The 23,021-nt window shown below is 32.8% G+C and overlaps 1 protein-coding gene across 4 annotated transcripts; it reads right to left on the bottom strand.

The window, feature by feature from the left end:
- Positions 1 to 10,028: 10,028 nt before the first annotated feature.
- On the bottom strand, positions 10,029 to 23,021 carry LOC143078672 (uncharacterized). 4 transcript variants are annotated; one of them, XM_076253553.1, is made up of 5 exons: positions 22,810 to 23,021; positions 15,899 to 16,437; positions 13,442 to 14,264; positions 12,376 to 12,399; positions 10,029 to 11,745 (listed from the first exon to the last, which is right to left on the bottom strand). In XM_076253553.1, the coding sequence occupies exons 2-5, from the start codon at positions 16,347 to 16,349 to the stop codon at positions 10,704 to 10,706; spliced, it is 2,340 nt and encodes a 779-aa protein (XP_076109668.1). In that variant the 5' UTR covers positions 16,350 to 16,437; positions 22,810 to 23,021; the 3' UTR covers positions 10,029 to 10,703. The 4 variants fall into 4 exon arrangements, with proteins under 4 accessions (XP_076109668.1, XP_076109670.1, XP_076109669.1 ...); XM_076253555.1 differs by lacking the exon at positions 22,810 to 23,021 and adding an exon at positions 21,811 to 21,830; XM_076253554.1 differs by lacking the exon at positions 22,810 to 23,021 and adding an exon at positions 18,927 to 19,059.

Genomic DNA, 23,021 nt, shown 5'->3' with positions numbered 1-23,021 from the left:
CACTCATTAATTAATTAATTAATTCATTCATTAATTCATTCATTCATTCATTCATTCATTCATTAATTCATTCATTCATTCATTCATTCATTCATTCCTTTAATTCATGCATTCTTTCATTCATTCATTCATTCATTCATTCATTCATTCATTCATTCATTCATTTCTTCCTTTAATTCATGCATGCTTTCATGCATGCTTTCATTCATTCATTCTTTCTTTCATTCATTCATTCATTCAGTCATGTGTTGATTCCTTCATCTCTTTCTTTATTTCATGCATTTTTATACGTTCGTTAGTTCATTCGTTCGTTCTTTCTTTCATACCTTCATGTCTTAATTCCTTCATGTCTCAATTCCTTCATTGATTCATTGATTCATATATTCTTTGATTTGTTTACGAATAAAATCATATTTATATACCATTCATTCACTCCAAAATTACATATTCATATTTTTCTACTTAATATTCATTATTTTGAAATTACAGTTGTTCACAGCACCACACCTAATAAGTATTTGAGGTAGTATTTAAAAATTTTATTATCGAATTTAATCATATTTATATTTTTCTTCTTTTATATTGTAAAAAGTTTGCACACTAGTTATTTTCAATTTTATACCAATTACTACCTTAACGCTTTGTATATTGATCTTGATTTTATTCATTGTTAGATAATTGTTATTAATCCATTGTGCCAATCAAGTTATAGTGTTTAAGTAACAAATACAAATAACCAACCCTATCTTTTGAAGGAGAAAATAGAAGTAACACCAATGTTACAGCTCACAATTATTCTTTGTTCAGATGAATTGTTATTAAAGTCATTGAAAGTTATACACATATTATGTCGGAAAAGCAAAGAATAGACAATCTCAAAATATGTTTCTACTATTCTTTTTTTTAAATATACTGTACTATTTGTTAAACCCTTTGTATTGTTTCTTTTTGACATTTTGTTTTAGAAATTTGAAGAAACATACCAATTTCCTTCCCACATCTTATTACCGGCTGGCATTACGGTTGATACAATATATCCCGATTCAAAGGCATTAAACACTATCATTTTTGCTACCGTGTACAGCAGATTTTTGATTGCCGTTGTTATTCAATAAATTTTGAACTGCCTTATTTGCTGCATCTGCAGTGGCAATAGTCGATGATATGGAGTTCTTCTGAGTTTTTCCGAGGGTGGGTCGTTTTCAGCTGTCTCGTTTCAATAGCAGTATTAATATTCAGTAACAAAACTATGATGGGGACATGTGGCAAGTACTGTTATATAAACACTTATATTTAATTGAAAAATTAGATTTATTTTCACATGTCGGTCTTTTTTGCAACAATTATTCACAACTATCACCAGGAGATATTAAAACTTTGTAGTTTAAATATAGTCTCTATGCAACTGTCATTTGCTTGAAGTAATATTTGGTTATAACCTTTTTGATTGACGACGTTCTATATGCAGGAAACGACGTGGACTTAAATTTCATCATTCTATCATTGTTGTATTAGTGCTTTTGAGAGAAATGTGCTTATAGCATTGTATATACTGTTATGTTGTATCCAAGTGCAATTTTGTAGCTATAACATGGCTTTGTTAAATGATTTTAGATTTTTTTACAAATCCTTTGAGCTTTAACACAGTTTTGTTTAATGATTTTTTAGATTTTTACACTTTCTTGTGCAATAGTGAGAACGGTCAGTATTACAAATAGCATTTTTCTGTGTTACTTGCTGAGAATAAATTTATTAGAATTATGTGTCTATCTTTATTTTTTAACATTACGTGTTCTGATTGTACAACACAGTATTTTTTATAAAGTGTGACTTTCTACATAAGGAAATGCTTGTACCAAGTTAGTAAATGACAGTTGTTATTCATTGGTTTGATGAGTTTGAGCTTTTGATTTTGCCATTTGATATGAGATTTTCCGTAAAGAATTTTGCTTGTTATATTTTATTTTCAACTACCATCAATGGATACGAGTGCGAGTAGTATACCGGTGTTGAAAAGTCATAGATTGAAAGATTGAAATTGAGTGGGAAAACACAAATACGGACTACAGACCCAAATAATTTAAAGGCAACAGTAGTATACCGCTATTCCAAAGTCATAAACCGATTGAGAAAAAAAATTCAAGTTACAAACTAAAATGAGATAAACACACCAACTATAAGAGGAAAACAACGAAACACAGAAATACTGAAGTGCAACAAAAACAAAACAAAAAAAAAAAGGTAACGCAACACACACAGAAACGAACTATAAGATAACAACTGCCACTTTCCTGACTTGGTACGGGACATTTTAAGTAAAAAAGGGTTGGTTGAACCTGGTTTTGCGGCTAGCCAAATCTCGCACTTTTACGTTAAATATAACACTAAAAGGACAACATTACATGACATGACTACGGTTCAAATAAATGCAAGAACATTCAGGACTAGGGAAAGACATCAACTATTAGAAACAACAAAGAAACAGCAGAAACACTAAAATGCCAAAAAAAAAAACAAAACAAAAACAAACACCAACATACACAGAAAAGAACTATTTGATTACAACTGCCATATTCCTGACTTGAAATAGTGGAGTGTTAAATGGAATGGTTAAGGCTATATGCATGTTATCTATAAGAAGACGACATTATCTGTTTAATGTATGAAATACATAATAAAGTCTTTAGATTATGGTTGAAATTGGTATAGTTTTTAGTAGATACTTTGTGTGTACTGTTCGACGTCAAGCAGTTTCTCTTTTGAAGCCTTGTTAGTTGCCGGGCGTTTTCATCAGGTGTAAGATTGAAAATTGACCTTTTAAATAAGGCTGTTAGTTTTCTCGTTTGAATTGTTTTACATTGTCATATCGGGGCCTTTTATAGCTCACTATGCGGTATGAGCTTTGCTTCGTTGAAGTCCGTACGGTGACCTATAGTTGTTAGTGTCTGTGTCATTTTGGTCAATTTGGTACCTTGTGGAAAGTTGTCTCATTGGCAACAATACCATATCTTCTTTTTTACTTTCAATGAACATTAATGTTCTCATAAAAACTAACATAATCAAAGGCTGTCAATCAACGTAACAAGTGAAAAACAAATGTTCAATTCCTACTTTGTTACAGGTATTTTCCGAAGAGAATGGTTGCTTGAACCTAGTTTTAGAGCTGCCTTAACCTCTCACTTATGTGACAGCTGTTTATAGTTGCAAATGAAACAAAACTCCTTGATATTCTTAATGTGGATGTATAAATAAAGGCAACAGTAGTATACCGCTGTTCAAAACTCATAAATCCATGGACAAAAAATAAAATCGGGGTAACAAACTAAAACCGAGGGAAACGAATTAAATATAAGAGGAGAACAACGACATAACACTAAAATGTAACACACATAGACAAAATCCCACGAGAATAACAAATATAACATATATATATAACATCAAAACCAAATACAACTTTCAAACAACAAATGGTCACAGTACGGCTTTTGACAATGACCTCGACATAACAAAATGTGGTAAAATCAAGCAGCCTCATTTTTAACAAAATAATAAGCGGAAAAAAAACCCCAAATATGACAGATATGTGAGAAGCAACAATTATATATATGTATGCTCTCAACAGTTGAATTAGTAAAAAAAGACTATATTGTCAGTAAATAAACAAATCATTGATACAAGCATTGGAATTGTGTACGGTAGATGCGCGTTTAGTCTACAAAAGACTATTTAGTGACGCTCGGAAAACAAATTTAAAAAAAGAAAATTTTGTTTTAAATTGTCAGACTCTTCAGAGCCTGTTAAAATGTATCAGAGAAACAAAAGTGTAGAAGACAGCTATGGTATGTAGGTATGAAAAACTGCAATAAAATTTGACTGCCATAGTATTAAGAAATTTACGAACAAACATCTAATACTGTAAAACATCGATGACTAAAGCGTGACAAAACAAAGGCTCATAAAACGTGTCACTGATCATAAATACAAATGATGTTTGAACGATGGAGACAATATCTTTTGTTACACGCTAGATTCCTGATAGTACTGCAGTCTCTAGATATCTGCAAAAAAAGTACAAAAAGGGTACATTAAAATATAAAATATCAAATGGTCAATGTAAGCTTATACTTTTCCGATGATTTTCATATCATAAATGATAATAATAGTAAGAACAATGATAATAATGATATTGTTAGAAATATCATTTCTTATTATTATATGCATTTTCTACAGTTGAAAATGCCTGTACCAAGTCAGGAATATGACAGTTGTTGTCCATTCGTTTGATGTGTTTTATCATTTGATTTTGCCATTTGATTGTGGACTTTCCGTTTTGAATTTTCCTCGGAGTTCAGTATTTTAGTGATTTTTTGTACAATGTTGTATCTTTGATGTCTTTATTTGTATGCTTACTATCCTCTACTTAAATTAAATATATGCATATCTACCAATTAAGTTACTACCTATTTATTTATTTCGTTATGAATACAAGGATAAGACAATAAGAAAGTTTTGTGTTAATTGTACACCAAATCAGCAAATCCAAAAAATATAATGTTTATATGATATTTTGTAAAAGTTTAAATTTACAAACAATTGTGTATTCAAATCAAAACTCATATCACATCTAGTCAAGAAAATTGTAATCTTTCAAAAATCATTTCACTTCGGGGAAAATATATATTAATTGTTATGCATTCGTCTTTGCCATTTAATTATGGACTAGACTTTCATTTTTGAATTTTCCTTCGAATTCAGCGTTTTTGTTATTTTACTTTTTCAATTGTCCGAAGTTTTCTGAAATTGATTTCGAGTAAAACAACATATAGCCTCGGCACTGTTTACGGATGACTTTATTTTCTGTCTCTCTGATTCAATAGAACACAAACAACCAAAATTCGATTATTTAAACGTTTATAGGATTCCAATGACCATAAACCGTACAATAAAGAGATGTTAGTAAAGCTAACAGGTATTTTACTTGTTGCTAGTACGCCATTAAAACAAGATGTAGATTTCCTAGCAACAATCAATCATTTTAAATAGAGATAATTGGTACTTACATGATTAATCAATCTTACTGTATCAATTAACAATGGTTTACTTTGTTTTGAAAAGCGACAAGGAAATCCATTTTATATTGATGTTTTAATGGGAAGAATAACATCCGAGATCACCCGAACAGTCGGAATAAGACCCAGTGATGGATGGTTGTCTCCGATGTAAACAGTTGTGATTAGTATCAATATAAACTTATTTATCCTATATCAGATACAGCACAATAATAAATTGAGGAGTAACATAAGCAAGTTTTTAAACGTCAGAATCGTCCTGCTGAAGAAATGATACACGTACACGTTAGACCAGTTACGTTCACGGACACTCCTATCAAAGTCACGAAAAATGATTAAAAAAATCCCCAGACCTATGATACATTTATAAATGGAGACGCTTAACCTGCTTCACTCGTTAACAACATTTAAGAAGTTCATATTTTGTCTAAACCTTGAATTGTATATTCCTCGTGGATTCATGAAATTTCAACATTGGTCATGTTCTTTTATCTATTGTTTCATCTTATGTTACATACAATAGTTTTCAAACCCTGGTAGTTTTAAAAAGAGTTAAAATATTTTTGAAATACTTTAGTTTTGTTAGGTGTGCTCCAAGGCCGTACTTTGACATATAAAGCTTTACATTTAAACCTTATGAATTTTGTGAGAGTTGTCTCATTGGTACTCATACCACATCTTCTCATACCTTGTAAGTGGTATAACTTGACAAATAGATTATACATCTGTCATTTGTGTAATTATTTTTTCTTATATGTCTTTCTCATTGACGTATTTCCCATCTAAATATGTGCAGTAATGACATAAAACAAAGACATGATATCCATACACATACTTGCAGTAAAATCGGTACGTTTAATGTTGTTATTACCTTTAAACTAACCTCTCATCATAAGCTGCGTGTATAGTATTTCAATCCTATATTTATTCCGATTGATGAGTATACGTTTCTTTATGTGTGTCAATTCAATTTACGATAATCTATACAAAGCCTAAAAGAGTTTTGTTAACTTAATCTTTACTATTTATATATTACATGTATCACGCAATTGACACACACTCAATGCAATTAATCTTTCGAGGGACGTTTTAATGAGGAAAAAAGTTAAACATTAAAAGAGATTTCAGAGGAAATAGGTATTGATAGCGTTGTTTGTACTCTAGACTTTAGAAATAATGGTTTATATTGCAGGAATGCAGGAAGATATATGGTAAAAGGCAACGAAAGAGTAAAACTGTCGTAATTAAAATAAACATATAGAGAGGCAAAGTTAACCTTCTTAGGAAGAAAGCTAAGAAGTTAGCAATATCCTTTACCTCTACTTTCCGCTATATATATGATGTTCTTTCACTAAATAATTCAAAATTTGGTGACTATGTGGAACGCATCTATCCCATCGAGCTAGAGATAAAGGATACTACAGATACAGTTAAGTCGGCCTCATATCTTGACTTACATCTAGAAATTGACAATGAGGGTCGGTTGAAAACAAAACTTTACGACAAAAGAGATGATTTCAGCTTTCCGATTGTGAACTTTCCATTTCTAAGTAGCAACATTCCAGCAGCACGGCCTATATACATCTCTCATTTGATACGATATTCCCGTGCTTGCATTTCCTATCATGATTTTCTTGATAGAGGGTTGCTGCTCACAAGGAAGCTACTAAACCAAGAGTTCCAAATGGTGAAGTTGAAATCATCCCTTCGTAAATTTTACGGACGCCATCACGAGTTGATGGACCGTTATGGAATAACCGTTTCACAAATGATATCGATATGTTACTTACGTCGTAACTACAATCCTCTTTCCTTTCATGAATGTGACCTACCGAATTAGGCTATTTACCGGATTTGTTATCACATAAGCAACACGACGGGTGCCGCATGTGGAGCAGGATCTGCTTACCCTTCCGGAGCACCTGAGATCACCCCTAGTTTGTTGGTGGGGTTCGTGTTGTTTATTCTTTAGTTTTCTATGTTGTGTCATGTGTGCTGTTGTTTGTTTGTCTTTTTCATTTTAGCCATGGCGTTGTCAGTTTATTTTTGATTTATGAGTTTGACTGTCCCTTTGGTATCTCTTTTATATAGATCCGGCTATTATTTGTGTGTCATCTTTTATACCCCACCTACGATAGTTGAGGGGCATTATGTTTTCTGGTCTGTGCGTTCGTTCGTTCGTCCGTGCGTCCGTCTGTTCGTTCGTATGTCCTGCTTCAGGTTAAAGTTTTGGTCGAGGTAGTTTTTGATGAAGTTGAAGTCCAATCAACTTGAAACTCAGTACACATGTTCCCTTGGATATGATCTTTCTGATTTTAATGCCAAATTGGAGTTATTACCCCAAATGCACGGTTCACTGAACATAGAAAATGATAGTGTACGTGGCGCATCCGTGTATTGTGGACACATTTTTGTTTATCATATAGCTCTGCACCTGTTTCTTTTTTTAGATTCTTTACATTCAAATATTCGGCTTTGAACATTCATGATAAAGCGACTCAGATGCATTGAATGTACAATGTAAAATGTATTGTTTTCAATTTTGTAGGGGCAATTGCTTAAAATAGACATTTAGTTGTCGTTTCTGAGTCATTCGTGGATTTAATTGATATCGTTTACTTCCAACTACATTTTACTTCCGAAGTTTGTTAAAAAGGGAATTTATAAACAATTTGTTCAAAATAAATTCTTCTGATACGAAAAATTGTGCACTGCAAACTTTTTGCTTCGCATAGTAACTACATGAGAAACCTTACTGCTGGCTGTATAAATTAAAATTTCACCTGTGATCGTTACCTTTAAAAAACATCGGATGATCATTTCGAGGACGATCATCTTGTCTTGTGTTTTTTACATTTTGGAGTTATCTCGCTTTCTGCGGGCGTATTAAGTTTAATATCAAAACAAATTACCTAATTTTAACATAATTCAACATGAACATCTTCGAAAGGTAGTATATCATGTTCCTATTATCAGAGGACCACAACACATAAATTGGAACCATTATTTCAAAATGGTTATGGATTATATTGAGGACTTCGCCAGAGCATGTGATAGGCTAAATAGAAGTTGAACTGGACACTTTGTCAGAATGGGTCAAAACAATCAGGTTTCTGATAACACGTCGAATTTATAAGTTTAATAAAAACTGTGTGAAATCGACCAACATTAGTTTTCAAAGACCAATAAGCTGTCGAATGTCTATCATGTCTTCACGATTATTATGTTGTTGTTTCTACGAACAAAGTTTTGCATACTTTTGTCTTTGTATGTCAATCGTACTACTGCGAGTGTCTTGTCAATGATTTTTTTTTGGATAATAGATGGCCTATTTTGTTAACAGTTAACGAAAAGGTAAACCATGCTACAAAGAGGAACAAGTGATCAGTATGCTTGCGGTTCTTATTGGTAACATATTGGTATAATTTGAAGGTAGACCGTTTCAACCAATATGGTAAAATAATGTACGCCTCTCCTTTATTACCTCTGTTTATTTTTATTTGAGTCTCTGAGTTCCTCCAGACGTTTGTCAAAAACAAGAAGACCAAAAAAAGCCAGATAATTTAATTTCACATTCAGATATATATGTGACGATGTTCTTTCCATTAACAATCCATAATTTTCTGATTGGGCTACATAACTATTTACCCAACGACTAAAAATTAAAGGGAAAACAGACACGGCTTCTTCTGTCTCCTTTTTCAGACTTATACCTCATATTTGATATAAGCAGTCATATCGGTGTCAGAATATATGACAAACGAGACTATTTCAATTTTGAAGTTATAACAATTTCCGCCACATTAGTAGCAATAAACCGACTTCACCTGCATATGGAATATACATTTCCGAACTATTTCGCTATTCAAGAGCTTGCAACTCTACTCAGACATTATAGAACGTCACCGGTGTCTGATCAGAGAGTTGATGAACAAAGGTTATGTCAAAAAGTATCCTCCTGTTTTCTTAAAACGTTCATTGAAAGATACGTAGACCTTGATGATAAATATTAGTTAACTTCACAAATAATATATGATGGCCTTGAAGTAAAGATTCTAGGTACAGACGTTGTTTTTATTTTAATTGCGTGTTAAAGTGTTCCTTCATTTGTAGTTGTAAATCATTAACCTTTACTGTAAAGTCTATTTTTAGCAATAACCTTTAGGCGTGGCTAGATGCTTATGCATCCCGCCAATGTGTTGTACTGTAGTCAATTTTTGTATTATTGTCAATCACGTTTACCTTCGTGCCGTTTTGTTTTTCTTAGTTGACATTTTTTTTTGTTTAATGGTGATTAAGATTATAAAACAAAGTCGAATGCTGTACCCTTATTTTTGACATTTTTACTCTGTTTATTCTGATCACGCATTATTGAAAATTATAATGCAATCTTATGAGACTGTCATACAAGTAAGGGGTTTGGCTAGCTATAAAACTAGGTTTTATTTACTATTTTCTCATATGGAAATGCCTGTACCAAGTCAGAAATTTGACAGCTGTTTTCCATTTGTTTGATGTGTTTGAGCTTTTGATTTTGCCATTTGATATGAGAGTTTTTCTTAAAGTTCGGTATTTTTGTTATTTTACTTTTATGATGGAGTATATCAAACAGTTTATTGTTTTCAGTTGTGCAATACCTAAACCAACAGAATAGACGTAGAACAAATGTTGATATAGAAAAAAGTAAAATCACAAAAACTGAACTCTGAGGAAAATTCCAAGAGGATTTCCCTTATCAAATGTCTAAATCTAAAGCTCAAATACAATAATCGAATGGATCACAACTGTCATATTCCTGACTTGCTACAGACATTTGGTTATGTAGAAAATGGTGATTTATACCTGCTTTTAAAGCTAGCTAATTTTCTCACTTGTATAACAGTCGCATCAAATTCAAAGGGACGATTTAGATTTAATAATGGTAGTGGAATATGAATGGATGGATATATCAGAATGTAGTGCAAACGTAATAATTTAATATTTATATACGTGTTTATTATAAATTATTGGATGTATTTAAACCATGTGATTATAGCTTGAAAGATACCGAGTGTCAAACCTTGCCTAAGAAATAGTTCATTTTTTTGGAAAATAATTCGGAAGGCACAAGTTTTCAAATTCTTTCTTGTTGTGCACAGCTTAACCAATAGACAACTTTCGAGTTCGATACATTTCCGTCAAAAACTTTGGTTTTAGTGAACATCATTCGTGTGTTTAGGGGCAACGTCAATTCCATTCCAATGTTGAGCGAGTGGTTGGAAAACTATGATGCTATATTGCACGAATTATTCGACAAATTGAATTCTCATAATTGACAATCAACACTGCTGTCATAAGGGAATTGTGACTAAGTACCCACAGAACAAATATTAATTCTAGTTTATCCTGCACAATGACGATCACTATGATGCTTGATGAATTAATAGTGCAGGGATACAGGTGATCCCCCCTAACTGGTAAATGACGTCATAAAGGCGTGCAGAATTGACGATTTTTTCCCGTGAAGGACAAACTCGAAAGTAGTTTATTAAATAGATGTAGAAGAAATGTTGATGTCATATGGATATAGAAGCAAGTAACAGCGTGTCTTTGAGTGCATATATATATTTGTCAAATGTATGAAACCTTACAATACTAACATGAGATAACTTGTGCGGTGCGGCGTTGTCTACACGAGTGGAGCATGTCTCTTTCGGTTTCCACTTGCCTCTGAATATCCGAAATGTCTTCTGAATGTTTTCGTTTCATCCAGTCTTGGTACGCCTTATCAGCTTCTACAGCTCGTTTAACGTCACTTCCGGGAGCTCCCTTCGAGTTTGATCTCATCAATAATCGAGGAGTTTGTGGATTTTTCCCGCGTAGCCAGTCATTCTGTGAGACGGCAGTACTATTTTTCATAATTTCCTTTCTCCACTTTTCTTTTTCTTCACTATAACTTTGTTGTATTAATCTTCTTTTTCTCTCCATTTCTTCACGTTTCATGACCTCCTCCTGCCATTTTGTATTTACATTTTGCACAGGAGCTGGATTCCTATCGTTCTCTTGTTCCATCACTTTTAATTGTTCATAATCCGCCTGTAAAATCTTGCGTATCAGCGCCCGACGATCATATTCTTGGTCCATCCATTCGTCATATGAGATGGCCGTCATTAGAAGTTTCTGGCGCTTTTCTTCCAGCATTTTCTTCTGTGACATAAAATCTTTCATGGACTTAATTCGTTCTAAATTTGGCGTCCTCTTATTCGTTTTTCGTCTCTCAAACCAGTCTCTATAGGCTGTAATGTTATGTTCCGCGGGAGGATTTCGACCATCACCCACCTCAGTGCTGCCTATTTTTATAATGTCATGGATAGGACGAGTTACCTTTCTTGGCATTCGTTTACTTTCCAATTCTTTCCTCTTTAACCAGGCTTCATAAGCCTCAGCATTAGCCTCAGAACCATTACCACTGTCATCATCGTCGAAATCACTGTCATCGTCGTCGCTACTTGAGATGTCTTGTCGAACATTCTTATTGAAGACTTTTTTTCTGTCGGCCCATCGATCATGGATCACTCCTGAACGTTTTGGCGTAGAAGTTTCGCGTTGGTCGGTAGGCTGTGCACTTCGATTGGCAGCTAGATTGATGCGTCTCTTCATAACACGGGACGATTCAGTAAAATCTGGAAACTCGGGTCTAAAAATATAATGAATACATTTCTCATATATATATATTTGAACATGCGAGAAATTTTTCTTTTTGGTAATTGAAATAACAAATGTGGACTGTACATACAACGATCAAATTCTTACATGAGATCATTGGCACACTAGAAATCTTATTTTGAAATGTTGTATTAATTGAAAGGAGCTGATAGTATTTCTTATTACATGAATAATATTGTCGGTATACATAATGAAATTAAGTCACAACTATTCAAACATGCATTTTTGTAAAGTCAATTATATGAATAATACAAATTTGAAAATCGGGTAACAGTATCAATTTTCATCGTTATGATAAAAACATTTTTTTTTTGTATACAATTAAAAAGAATTCGCTTCTGAGTTTTGGAATTTCTCATTCTAGGAAGTTTTCGATCTCCAGCAACTGCACGCGTGCGCTTTCGTTTAGACGAAAACCATTCAGTCGCTGCTTTCAGCTTTTAAAAGTTGATACTACAAAGAGCATGATGCCGATGGCGAATTTGATTCTATCATCGATATATTCCAATATATAATGTATAGATTGGGATTGGTCTAAATAACAAAATTTACACAAAACACTAAAACATGCATTATGTGCAACAACATCGAAAAAACTTACGTCTGACGAAAATATCTGCATTCACTAAAAAGGAGTACATGTGTGTTAAACTTATCATCCATAAAAACTTGTAATACTTAATTCGAAGAGTAATGAAATGTGTTTCTGCAATGACCTTCACTGGAAATTATCTACGGTTCAAAAAGGATAGCAATTAATTTCAAAAAATGTCTTCAAGCATCGAAATCAAAATCCCCTTTCAGCTACACCAGTTCGATTCGTCTGAAATCTATTTTTTATACATAATTTACAAAAATAAGGGCAAAAGATAACAAACGGATATCATAAGTAAAACATAAACTGACAATGATATGGTAAAACACCAAAGAAAAACTACTAGACACTTGCAACAGTTTACAAAACACAAAATAAAAACTACTAGAGACTTGTAACCGTTTACAAAACACAAAATAAAAAACACTAGAGCTTTGCAACAGTTTACAAAACACAAAATAAAAACTACTAGAGACTTGTAACCGTTTACAAAACACAAAATAAAAAACACTAGAGCTTTGCAACAGTTTACAAAACACAAAATAAAAAAACAAAAGACTGAGCAACATAATTAGTTATCAAAGGTACCAGGATGTAAACAGGAAATTTATAAAAATGACCACATTATTGATATTCATGTCAACACCGAAGTGTTGACAACTGGGCTGGTGAAACCCTCGGGGACGAAACGTCCACCAGCAGTGGCATCGACCCAGGATGTAAATAGTTGTCAAAGGTACCAGGATTATAATTTAGTACGCCAAACGCGCGTTTCGTCTACATAAGACTCATCAGTGACGCTCATATCAAAATATATATAAAGCCAAACAAGTACAAAGTTGAAGAGCATTGAGGATCCAAAATTCCAAAAATTCCATAAACCTTACTAACTGTAAATTTGATGACATGAAATATATACACTGTGAGTAAAAAGGAGATATGCGACGAATAACATGAAAAGGTAATAAATTATTCAATATATCTTTGTTATCTTTACAATTATTGCTATTCGTCGCATCAACAATCACCACAGTCAATATTGCAAATACTATTGAAAGAAATTCAAACTTACCTTTCCTTGTGAGAAAACGACACAAGTTTTCCAGATTTACTAGATCTCGTCCTAGCAGACACTGCACGATCTTCAGTTGAAAAGGACGTGTTCATCTCATCTGCTACAGTGCTCCCATCCAAACGGCTGCTAGGAGGTGCAAACAACATAGGCGTGGTAGACACATCTGTCTTAGATGCCACGGGTGTTGTCTGCGTAGATCTAGAAATAGCTTTTTCATCAGCCCCGGGTGTAAATTTCAAACATGACTTCTTCTTCAATAGTGGCAACGGTTTACATGTTACAGCATTTTCATCTAAAGTTTTCATCTTCGTTACGTTTTCAAATTTATGATAGCTTGGCGTCTTGCCAATATTTCGGTTGACTTTGCTGTCTTGAATCGATACCCATGCAACCGTTCTGGGACCTTTAGGGCTTTTGCCTAATGTTTGCCTCGGAGTATAATGAGTGTGTGGTCTTGTTTTTTGGGAATCATCATTTATAGTAATTCTGCTTTCCACTAATGATTTTGGTCTTATCGTCTGATCTTTATTAATTTTAACAAGTTTCTTGTCAGAAAGTTGAAGTGTATTATATATTGCTTTGGGATTCTTCGCCATTTTGTTATTGCCACGTAAATTAAGTTGCATGATTTTCAGATTTTTTTCACACATAAGTGACGCACAGCTTTGCGCTACATCTAATGGCGACTTTCCTAACAAATCTGTAATGTTTATTTTTGCACCATGATCTATGAGATACTTCAGTGTTATAAGGTTGTCTTTAGATGCTGCTGCATGTAGTGCTGTTCTCCCAAATTGCGTAGTTCCATTGATATCTACACCTGAAAATGAATTGGAGAATCTTGATAAGTGTCAAGTAGATTAACTGAGATAATAAAACGGTGCAATAAATAAAGGCAACAGTAGTATACTTCTATTCAAATGTCATAAATCGATTGAGAGAAAACAAAATTCGGGTTACAAACTAAAACCGAGGGGTACAAATCAACTATAAGAGGCGAAAAACGAAATAACAGAACACAGAAGTGCAACAAAAAAAAACACCTCTGACAATGCAAAAAACATACAAACGAACCATTTGATAACAGCTGTCATATTCTTCACTTGTGCAGGACCTGTTAAGAAAAAATGGTGGGTTGAACCAGGTTTTGTGGCTAGCCAAACTTCGCGCTTTATGGCAATGTTAAATACATCGCTAAAACATGGCATTATTTGATAGGCTCAAGGTATAGGAGGTAAATAAACCTAGAGTCCTCTCAACCCCTATGCAATAATGTCAATAAGGACTAGAGGACTACCGATCCATTTACAATCATGTTCAAATGTTGAGGACTCACGTATCTTCAATTGAAAGGCAGGCAACTGTTACTTACTACCACAGAAGAATAGAAGGAATTGTAGAATGTGAATCGAAGGTGTTGCTTGAAAAACACAGAAAATAATTGTAAATAAAGTAACGTGAAAAACGTTCCCTAATATAAATATTGTATAAAAAGTGACCATCCTTTCGATAGGATCATATCTAGCTTAGTTTTGTTTTCATTTACTTTTCGTACTCATAAAATGAAAGCTGTTTTTTATAACATCTACATTTTGTATTCTTTACGGTATATCTGAAAAAAAGTACCTTCGTGTAGACACTATAAAAACTTAAATAATCGGTCAATTAGGTTTTTATGTTTTGGAAAGTGATCATAGATCGTCATAAGTGGGTAGTTAAATCAAATATAAATATAATACGATGAATTATGAAATTATCATTGCGTAATATACTTTGAATTCCATAACGATCTCTTTCATATGAATTTTTGTATTACGTAGTGTGCAAAATGTGTACACGGTAGTATTTAATTTGTTTTTCTAAAAATGTCAACTATTATCAAATAGTCCGTTTCTATGCATATTGGTATTATGTTTTGTACCAGTTCAGTGTTATTGTTGTTCCGTTGTTTTCCTCTTATAGTTAATGTGTTTCCCTTGGTTTTATTTGTGACCCGGATTTGTTTCAGTTAAATCGATATATAACTTTTGAACAGCGGTATATTACTGTTGCTTTTATTCAGCATCTATCCTCTTACATTCGCTTTATTTGAACTTTAATGTCTTATCGCCAATCGTGCCGCATCTCCTGACTCATATAAATTGTTATAACCTTGTACTGTTATATCAGTTTGTGTACCGTTCATATGAATATCAAATGAAATGCAGAACCTTTAACAGTGGACAATATGTAACTTGGGTCTTAAATGAACTGTCAATCGGATAGGGTCATAAAATAAATAGCGAGTTTATGATGCAAAACTTGCTGTGCGTTTCCAGGGATATCATCGATAATTTTTTTTATGATAATACGTTTATTACACACTTACCAAATGCAAATAGACAACAGTGCAAAAAAATCCACAAAAAAACACGAAGAGACGAACATAAAAACAACTGTTAAAACAATACTTACCAACGGTGATTAACATATTGCACATGCGTAGTAAACCAAGAAAACTGGACATATATAAAGCTACACATCCGCGATCGTAAACGGCGTTTTCAATTTTCCCCGACTCTTCGGCATTTATCACCATATTTCCTTTCAAGTGAACCCCTCCATTGTGGTATACACTTTCTATATTGTTTCTAAAGACAGAGTTAAATAACGTTTCCCAATGTTCAATAACATGTACTCTCAAAACGTAACCATCTTTTATATTTTCTCGCATCAAAAGTTTCTGATGGTCTTGTAACTTTTCGCCATCAGGATATATTAAGATAAAGATATGCGATGGAAGTCCAGCTATCAATTCTAGCCTCGCTTTAATCTCTTCGATATTTACACCGGAAACGAGGTTTCTGAGCGTGCACACACTGTCGTCTGGAAGAACCACAAACAGCGTAAACGTGTTTACTGACATTTTTGTTACTGGTTATATAATGTCCATAGTTTATCACAGTCTATGCGAATTGTTGTGTCCTTTTGTTTCTGGTCACCATAACAATAACCTGAAAATACACAAAATGAGTTATATCAGCCACGTTAAAACAATTCACTGTGATGTTTTGTCCAAGTAAATGCATAAACACAACCAATTTGAGAACTTTGCCTCAGACAATGTTAGCCTTAGAAGGGTTTGTCTATTATTTAATAACATTTTTGAATGTATAGCTCTTCATCTGGTTCGGATTAATACATACTTGGCTTTTAAATATTCATTCCTGGTGAAGGTAAATCCAGAAAAGCACCTCGGACGCATTTGATTTATAAATAAACTCATCATGATACCAGGCCTAAATTTTATATATACGCCAGACGCGCGTTTCGTCTACAAAAGACTCATCAGTGAAGCTCGAATCCAAAAAAGTTAACGCGTTGTTTTCAATTTTTGCACATCTTAACTGAAAACAACTCTCAAAGATAAACCTTCAAGATTTCCAATGTAAACTTTGCTTACTATCCGTTGTTATAAAACTTACTTGGTATAATGAGTTAACTTGAAAGAAAAAGTATTAAATTCAGGAAATGTTCTAATGAGATTTTCTATTGTTACTATATTAGGTAGTAAATAAATCACTAGTTAAATCTTTAGTGAAGATTACTTTATATCATGCAAACTTTTGAGAGCACTTTAAACAGGAAAAAAATACATACCTGACACTAACCGTGTTATTTATAACCTAATAGTCGTCATTTTTAACCGGATTTTTGTGACAAAAATGTCGGTTATTGATTTGGGGATGTACGGCGAGCGGGCGGTCGGGCGGTCGGTCGGTCGGTCGGGCGGGAATCAAATGTTGTCCGTGCATTAACTCATGAACCGTTCAACCAAAGCTTTTAAAATTTTAATATGTTGTTACTGACAACTAAATGAAGGTCAAGTTCAATAATGGCGATTTTGACTTTTACCGGTCAGGAGTTATGGTTCTTGAAAGATTGAAAAATGGAGTTTCCAGTCGTGTCCGTGCATTTACGCATGAACTGTTCTACCTAAGCTTCCTAGATTTTAATATGCTGTTACTGATGACAAAATGGAGGTCAAGTTCAATAATGGCGATTTTTACTTTTACCGTTCAGGAGTTATGGTTCTTGAAAGATTGGAAAATGGTGTTTCCAGTCGTGTCCGTGCATTTACGCATGAACTGTTCTACCTAAGCTTCCCAAATTTTAATATGTTGTTACTGATGACAAAATGGAGGTCAAGTTCAATAATGACGATTTTGACTTTTACCGTTCAGGAGTTATGGTTCTTGAAAGATTGAAAAATGGTGTTTCCAGTTGTGTCCGTGCATTTACAAATGAACTGTTTTACCAAAGCTTCCCAAATTTTAATATGTTGTTACTGATGACAAAATAGAGGTCAAGTTCAATAATGACGATTTTGACTTTTACCGTTCACGAGTTATGGTTCTTGAAAGATTGAAAAATGGTGTTTCCAGTCGTGTCCGTGCATTTTCTCATGAACCATTCAACCAAAGCTTTTGAATTTTTTATATGTTGTTACTGATGGCAAATTAGAGGTCAAGTTTAATAATGACGATTTTGACTTTTACCATTCAGGAGTTATGGTTCTTGAAAGATTGTGAAATGGCGTTTCCATTCACGTTGTTGCATTTACTCATGAACCCTTCAATCTAAGCTTTTCAAATTTTAAGATGTTGATACTGATGACAAAATGGAGGTCAAATTTGATATTTACGATTTTCACTTTCACCATTCATCAGTAATGGTTCTTGTGATATTGCCAGGACACAAATAAATATTAATAAATCCGGTTTGCTGTCGTTGTGACAGCCTCTTGTATATTTTATAACTAGGTATGAAAAATGTAACGAAAAAAACTGGTTTCATCTTCAATTAAGTCTGTAATTCGTCGTAAATACTTTAAGTATAGTGGCAAATACGCAAATAAAAATCACATTCAAGCTCACGAAATGAAAACTATATAAAAAATAAAACTGGTATATAGGAATAGTGCTGGACATCAGTGAAGATTATGGATTTCGTTTCAAAATGTTCGTAGATTATCGGTTAGGTCAGTTTAGGTTAAACTGATTATATTTTCTTATTTCTAAACGTTTTCAAATTAAACTGAATGCCAAGACTAAAAATAAACAATAGACATTATGAGGAGGTAGAAACGGCAACTCAGTTCGTTCGATGTTATTTATTAAGTCACCAACACACTGCCATTCTCAGATTTATCTTACTGAACAACAAATTTGTTTTACAGCTAGTATTTCTTTCTCTATTGTCGTCCATGGTACACCAAACAGGTTAATGCCAACAGTGGTGCATGTGCAGTTTTAGAAATTAATGACAAAGTATTTACCGTCAGTGTAATTGCAATAACAGAAAGCAATTGTTATTTTCATTTTTTGTGTTATATTCTTTTTCAATGTGAAAATAATAAGGAGTATATAACGATTTGAAAAATAATTGGAGTTTATGAGAAAAGATTTGTTTGAATATTTAATAAAATATATAATGAACTCACCTCCGATCCCATAAGAAATTAAAAGTACGTTTTCTTTGACAATCACACATATATAATATACAATATGTCAAAAGCACTCAATGGTTGGTTACTGGCGATAAGATCACATGTCTTTGTTAATTAACAATCTGTTTATTATATCTTTTTTGTTACATACTTTCCGCTTATTAAGTTTATACCTATATTGACTTTTTATAATATATCCTGTCCCTTTTCCAAGCGAAACTGTTTCGTATTATTATAGATATAAGTAATTTGTATTGTCAATATTTGATAAGTTAACTACCTGCCACAAATCAAAGTTGAAAATCTGTTCAATTAAAAATAACACGATTGCTGGAGAAGTACTTGATACAATTTAAGTAGGTTTCGCTCCACTAGTGGGATTTATTACTACTTTGATTTTTTTTCTATCGAAATATGTATGTAACGTTTATCTTGCAAACACCTTAAAGTTGTCAACATTCATAACATATCATGTTCCATAGATACATGTATTTAAGGAATGACTGTAATATTTTTTCTGTCTATGAAGAAATAACATAAAAAATTTGGTGCACACTGAATAACGCGCGTAGCGGGTTATTTAACAGTGTGCACCACATTTTTTATGTTATTTCGAATAGACAGAAAAAATATTACAGTCATTTCTTATAATTTAACTCTAAATTCCATTTTAAACCGTAGAAAACCATGAAAAAACGTTGATGACGTCACGGTCACATGACTAAATTATGTCTATGGGCTCATAACAAAATAACGTCAGCCAATCAGAAGACGCGTTACATCCAAAATTAAATTATACCCTTTTAATACTGAAAATGTAGACTACAACATGATAATCTAAGGCAGCAATTTTTTATTGATCGTTTACTGTCTATTTTTAACAATATTAATGACAAAATAACTTTAATGTCATGTGTGATGATCTCTCATTTGTTATTATCTTATGTATGCAGATTACCAGTGATGTCAAACAAAATCATTATTTAAATATTTAGCTGTTTTCTGTTGAGCAAACACGTGGGAATTAATGGAGACAAAAAAAAAACCAACAGAGCGAGTTTACAGGAGACTGTTGATAAATTGCATGTCATCCTGACGGCTAATATTGTTCTATGTAAGTACAGAGAGCATGGATTCCTTTGTAATTTAATTAACGTATACAGTAATACACGAGGTGACCCTATATTACCACGCAACATGGCCGCACATTTTCTTATCTCTGTTTTTATGTTGTTTTAAAAGAGTGTTAACGAGTCTACATAATTCCTTGTTAAATATTGAACTTATTTCAATATTAAATATTCTTTAGATATACTGACACGTAGGATTAAGTTTATATATATAGACTACATGTATCCCTCCCTTGTCTTCAATATTTTATCTACAGTAAAATTGAGTAAATTTACTTAACAGTAATGTTGTCTTTCTGGTTTTAAATATTTCTTTAACATTTAGACTTGCATTTGAGTTTTGGCTATTCTATTCATTTCTCGTCTGAGTTTCTGCTATTTTATTTAGTTCTCTTTTGAGTTTTTGTTATTCTATTTAGTTCTGTTTTGAGTTTTGGTTTTTGGCGTATTTATACATCCATGGCTTTCAAATGTTTCGGTTTGGGGGTTTCTGATGAAAACAAGTCCGTGAAAGTTTTTCGGACGCACGAAAAATATCAAGTGTTGTTCTCGTTTTATACCATTTTGTCTCGTTTATATGCAATAAAAAGAAGAAAGCAACTGATTTACAGAACTTATATATCAAGCCATGGGATAAGTATGCTGGGAAAACTTTTCGTACGTAAAATATTAAGTCTAACTACATTTTATTTAACCGACTATGTTTTAAAAATATGGAAAGCAGTAGAAGACCAGTTGAACCTTTCTATGGTGTTGTTGGGTCATTGTATTAAGTACATGCACCCAAAATCTTCTTTTCAATGCACATGGAAACTTACATGCAGAACGGTATGCACAATCATATCTTTATACATATGGCAAATAATCGTACATAATTTTGTAAAGAAATTAAGATCAACGCGAATGTTTTGTAAAGAAAGGTAACATATAAACTAAAACGAAAACTTCAATAAGCCTGTCTGACCTTTTAAACCCCCGCAATAAAGAAGATCACCTGAATACAATAGACTATAATAATATCAATTATCAAGGCTTATACTTATGTTACAGAGAGTTAACTTTTCTTATGAATTATTAACAAGATTAAAGATCAATAAAGTAATTTCAAGATTGATTTTGATTTTATAAGAATATATGTAGGGTGCACAAACATAGTTTATTTTATATTTGCCCCAAACACAGCAATGTTCATACGAAGATATTTTAAAGTTAAAAAGATGTAGCAAATTGTTATAGTAAATAAAAGTGTTCTTTATGAATGATAATTTTTGTGTCTATGAATTGATCCAATTATTGGCCTGGTAAAACCTACTGTAAAACGAAAGACTTGAAGTACTGGAAGTGTCTGTTAAAGCTGGAACAAGTTGTAGATAAACACAACCCCAGTTGATAAACGAGACTTAAAACCCTATTATTGTCACCATTTTGGTCTTAGATTACCATTGGTTTTTTTTAGTCCCATTTTGGTCACAAAATAATTCCGTATTTAAGTAACATACATCTTTGTTTTTTAAAATTTTGGGGTTCCAGCGTTACGTGTCTGATGAAGGGAAATCTAGAAAAGTCATTCGAACAAGAGTGTGAGTCACATTCTAAAGCATCTTTTTTATGTGTAAATAGTTTGCCACAGGCGGATCAAAGGGGGGGGGGGGGGGCGCTGGTGAGAAAACATGATTGATTATATAGGGAATCACTGAAGCGTGACTGGAGCCCACCCCCACACTTTAGGTCAGTCAGCGCCCACTTACAAGTTCTGAATCCACCACTGTTTGCAGTGTAGGAAACACATCTTACAGCATCTATTTGCCAAAACATGTTTGTCCTAATATTTCAAAAGCATATAATCATACTGTTAACTCTATAACAATGCTGTCACACAAATGGATAATAAATCATGAACATTTATAATACAATATTTCAAATATTTAACGCCATTTCATAGATATAGATAAAAACAATCTGGTCATAAGTATATTTGATACTTATGATAAAGTGAATTCTATGTTAACACATATATGATTTGGTAGTCGAAAATTTAAAACCAATTTAAATTAGATAGTAAATGAATCGAATTTAAATCTTTAAACACTTTCAATAAAATAATTCAAATGTCATTTATATAATGTTGAAGTATACGGGTACAACTCTAATCAAGCTCGTACAAATAAATGTAAAATTAAATGTTTGAACTCCCGCTTAGCAACTATACAAATCACTTATCATTAACCGTACACAACCATAAAACACCTCGCAAAATGATAGAAAAATGTAGGCCTTGTAATTACCCCTTAGATCGAGAGCGCATCAATCAATTGGATATTCGGAAAATAAATCTGTAAAATTCAAACCATAATAATGTTTCGTAATGTTAATAAATAATTTAACCCCTTACTATATAATGACCGAGAACAAAAACACAGCATAAAATCAATTCAGGAAAATAAAGATGAATAAGAAAATGATAGAATAATCTTCTTATAAGAGATGAAAATCATTGATAGAAAAATAAACAATAATTCCACATCTACGTAAATTTATCCAATTAAGCACACAACTTAATGAATTCCTAGTGACAGGTACGTCTTAGTTGGAAACATTTTGTCGTAATGACATTAATATTCTTACGATTTTTCACAGAATTCCAATCTATTTCCATACGTTTTACGTAACACATAAAACAAAATAACCGACAAAATAAACTTTCCAATCTATTCATGAAAACCTAAAACCTTTCCGATTTAACCTACCTTAATCATACCCCATAAGACATCATCACACACCATCGAGGTATTTATCCCATATCAGTACTTATTCCATATCTATCAAAATCTTCTATCACTTTAGTATAAATCCCGGTATTCAAGCGATCGTTTTAATTCTCATTTTAAAATATACAATAGATAATATGAAAGTCATTTGTTGTCGAACTTGTCAAGGTGTTTGTGAATTTATATTTCAC

Source organism: Mytilus galloprovincialis, chromosome 6, assembly GCF_965363235.1.
Source record: "Mytilus galloprovincialis chromosome 6, xbMytGall1.hap1.1, whole genome shotgun sequence".
NCBI lineage: Eukaryota > Metazoa > Mollusca > Bivalvia > Mytilida > Mytilidae > Mytilus > Mytilus galloprovincialis.
Note: the sequence above shows the minus strand (reverse complement) of the source record. Positions and strands in the feature narration are given on the sequence as shown.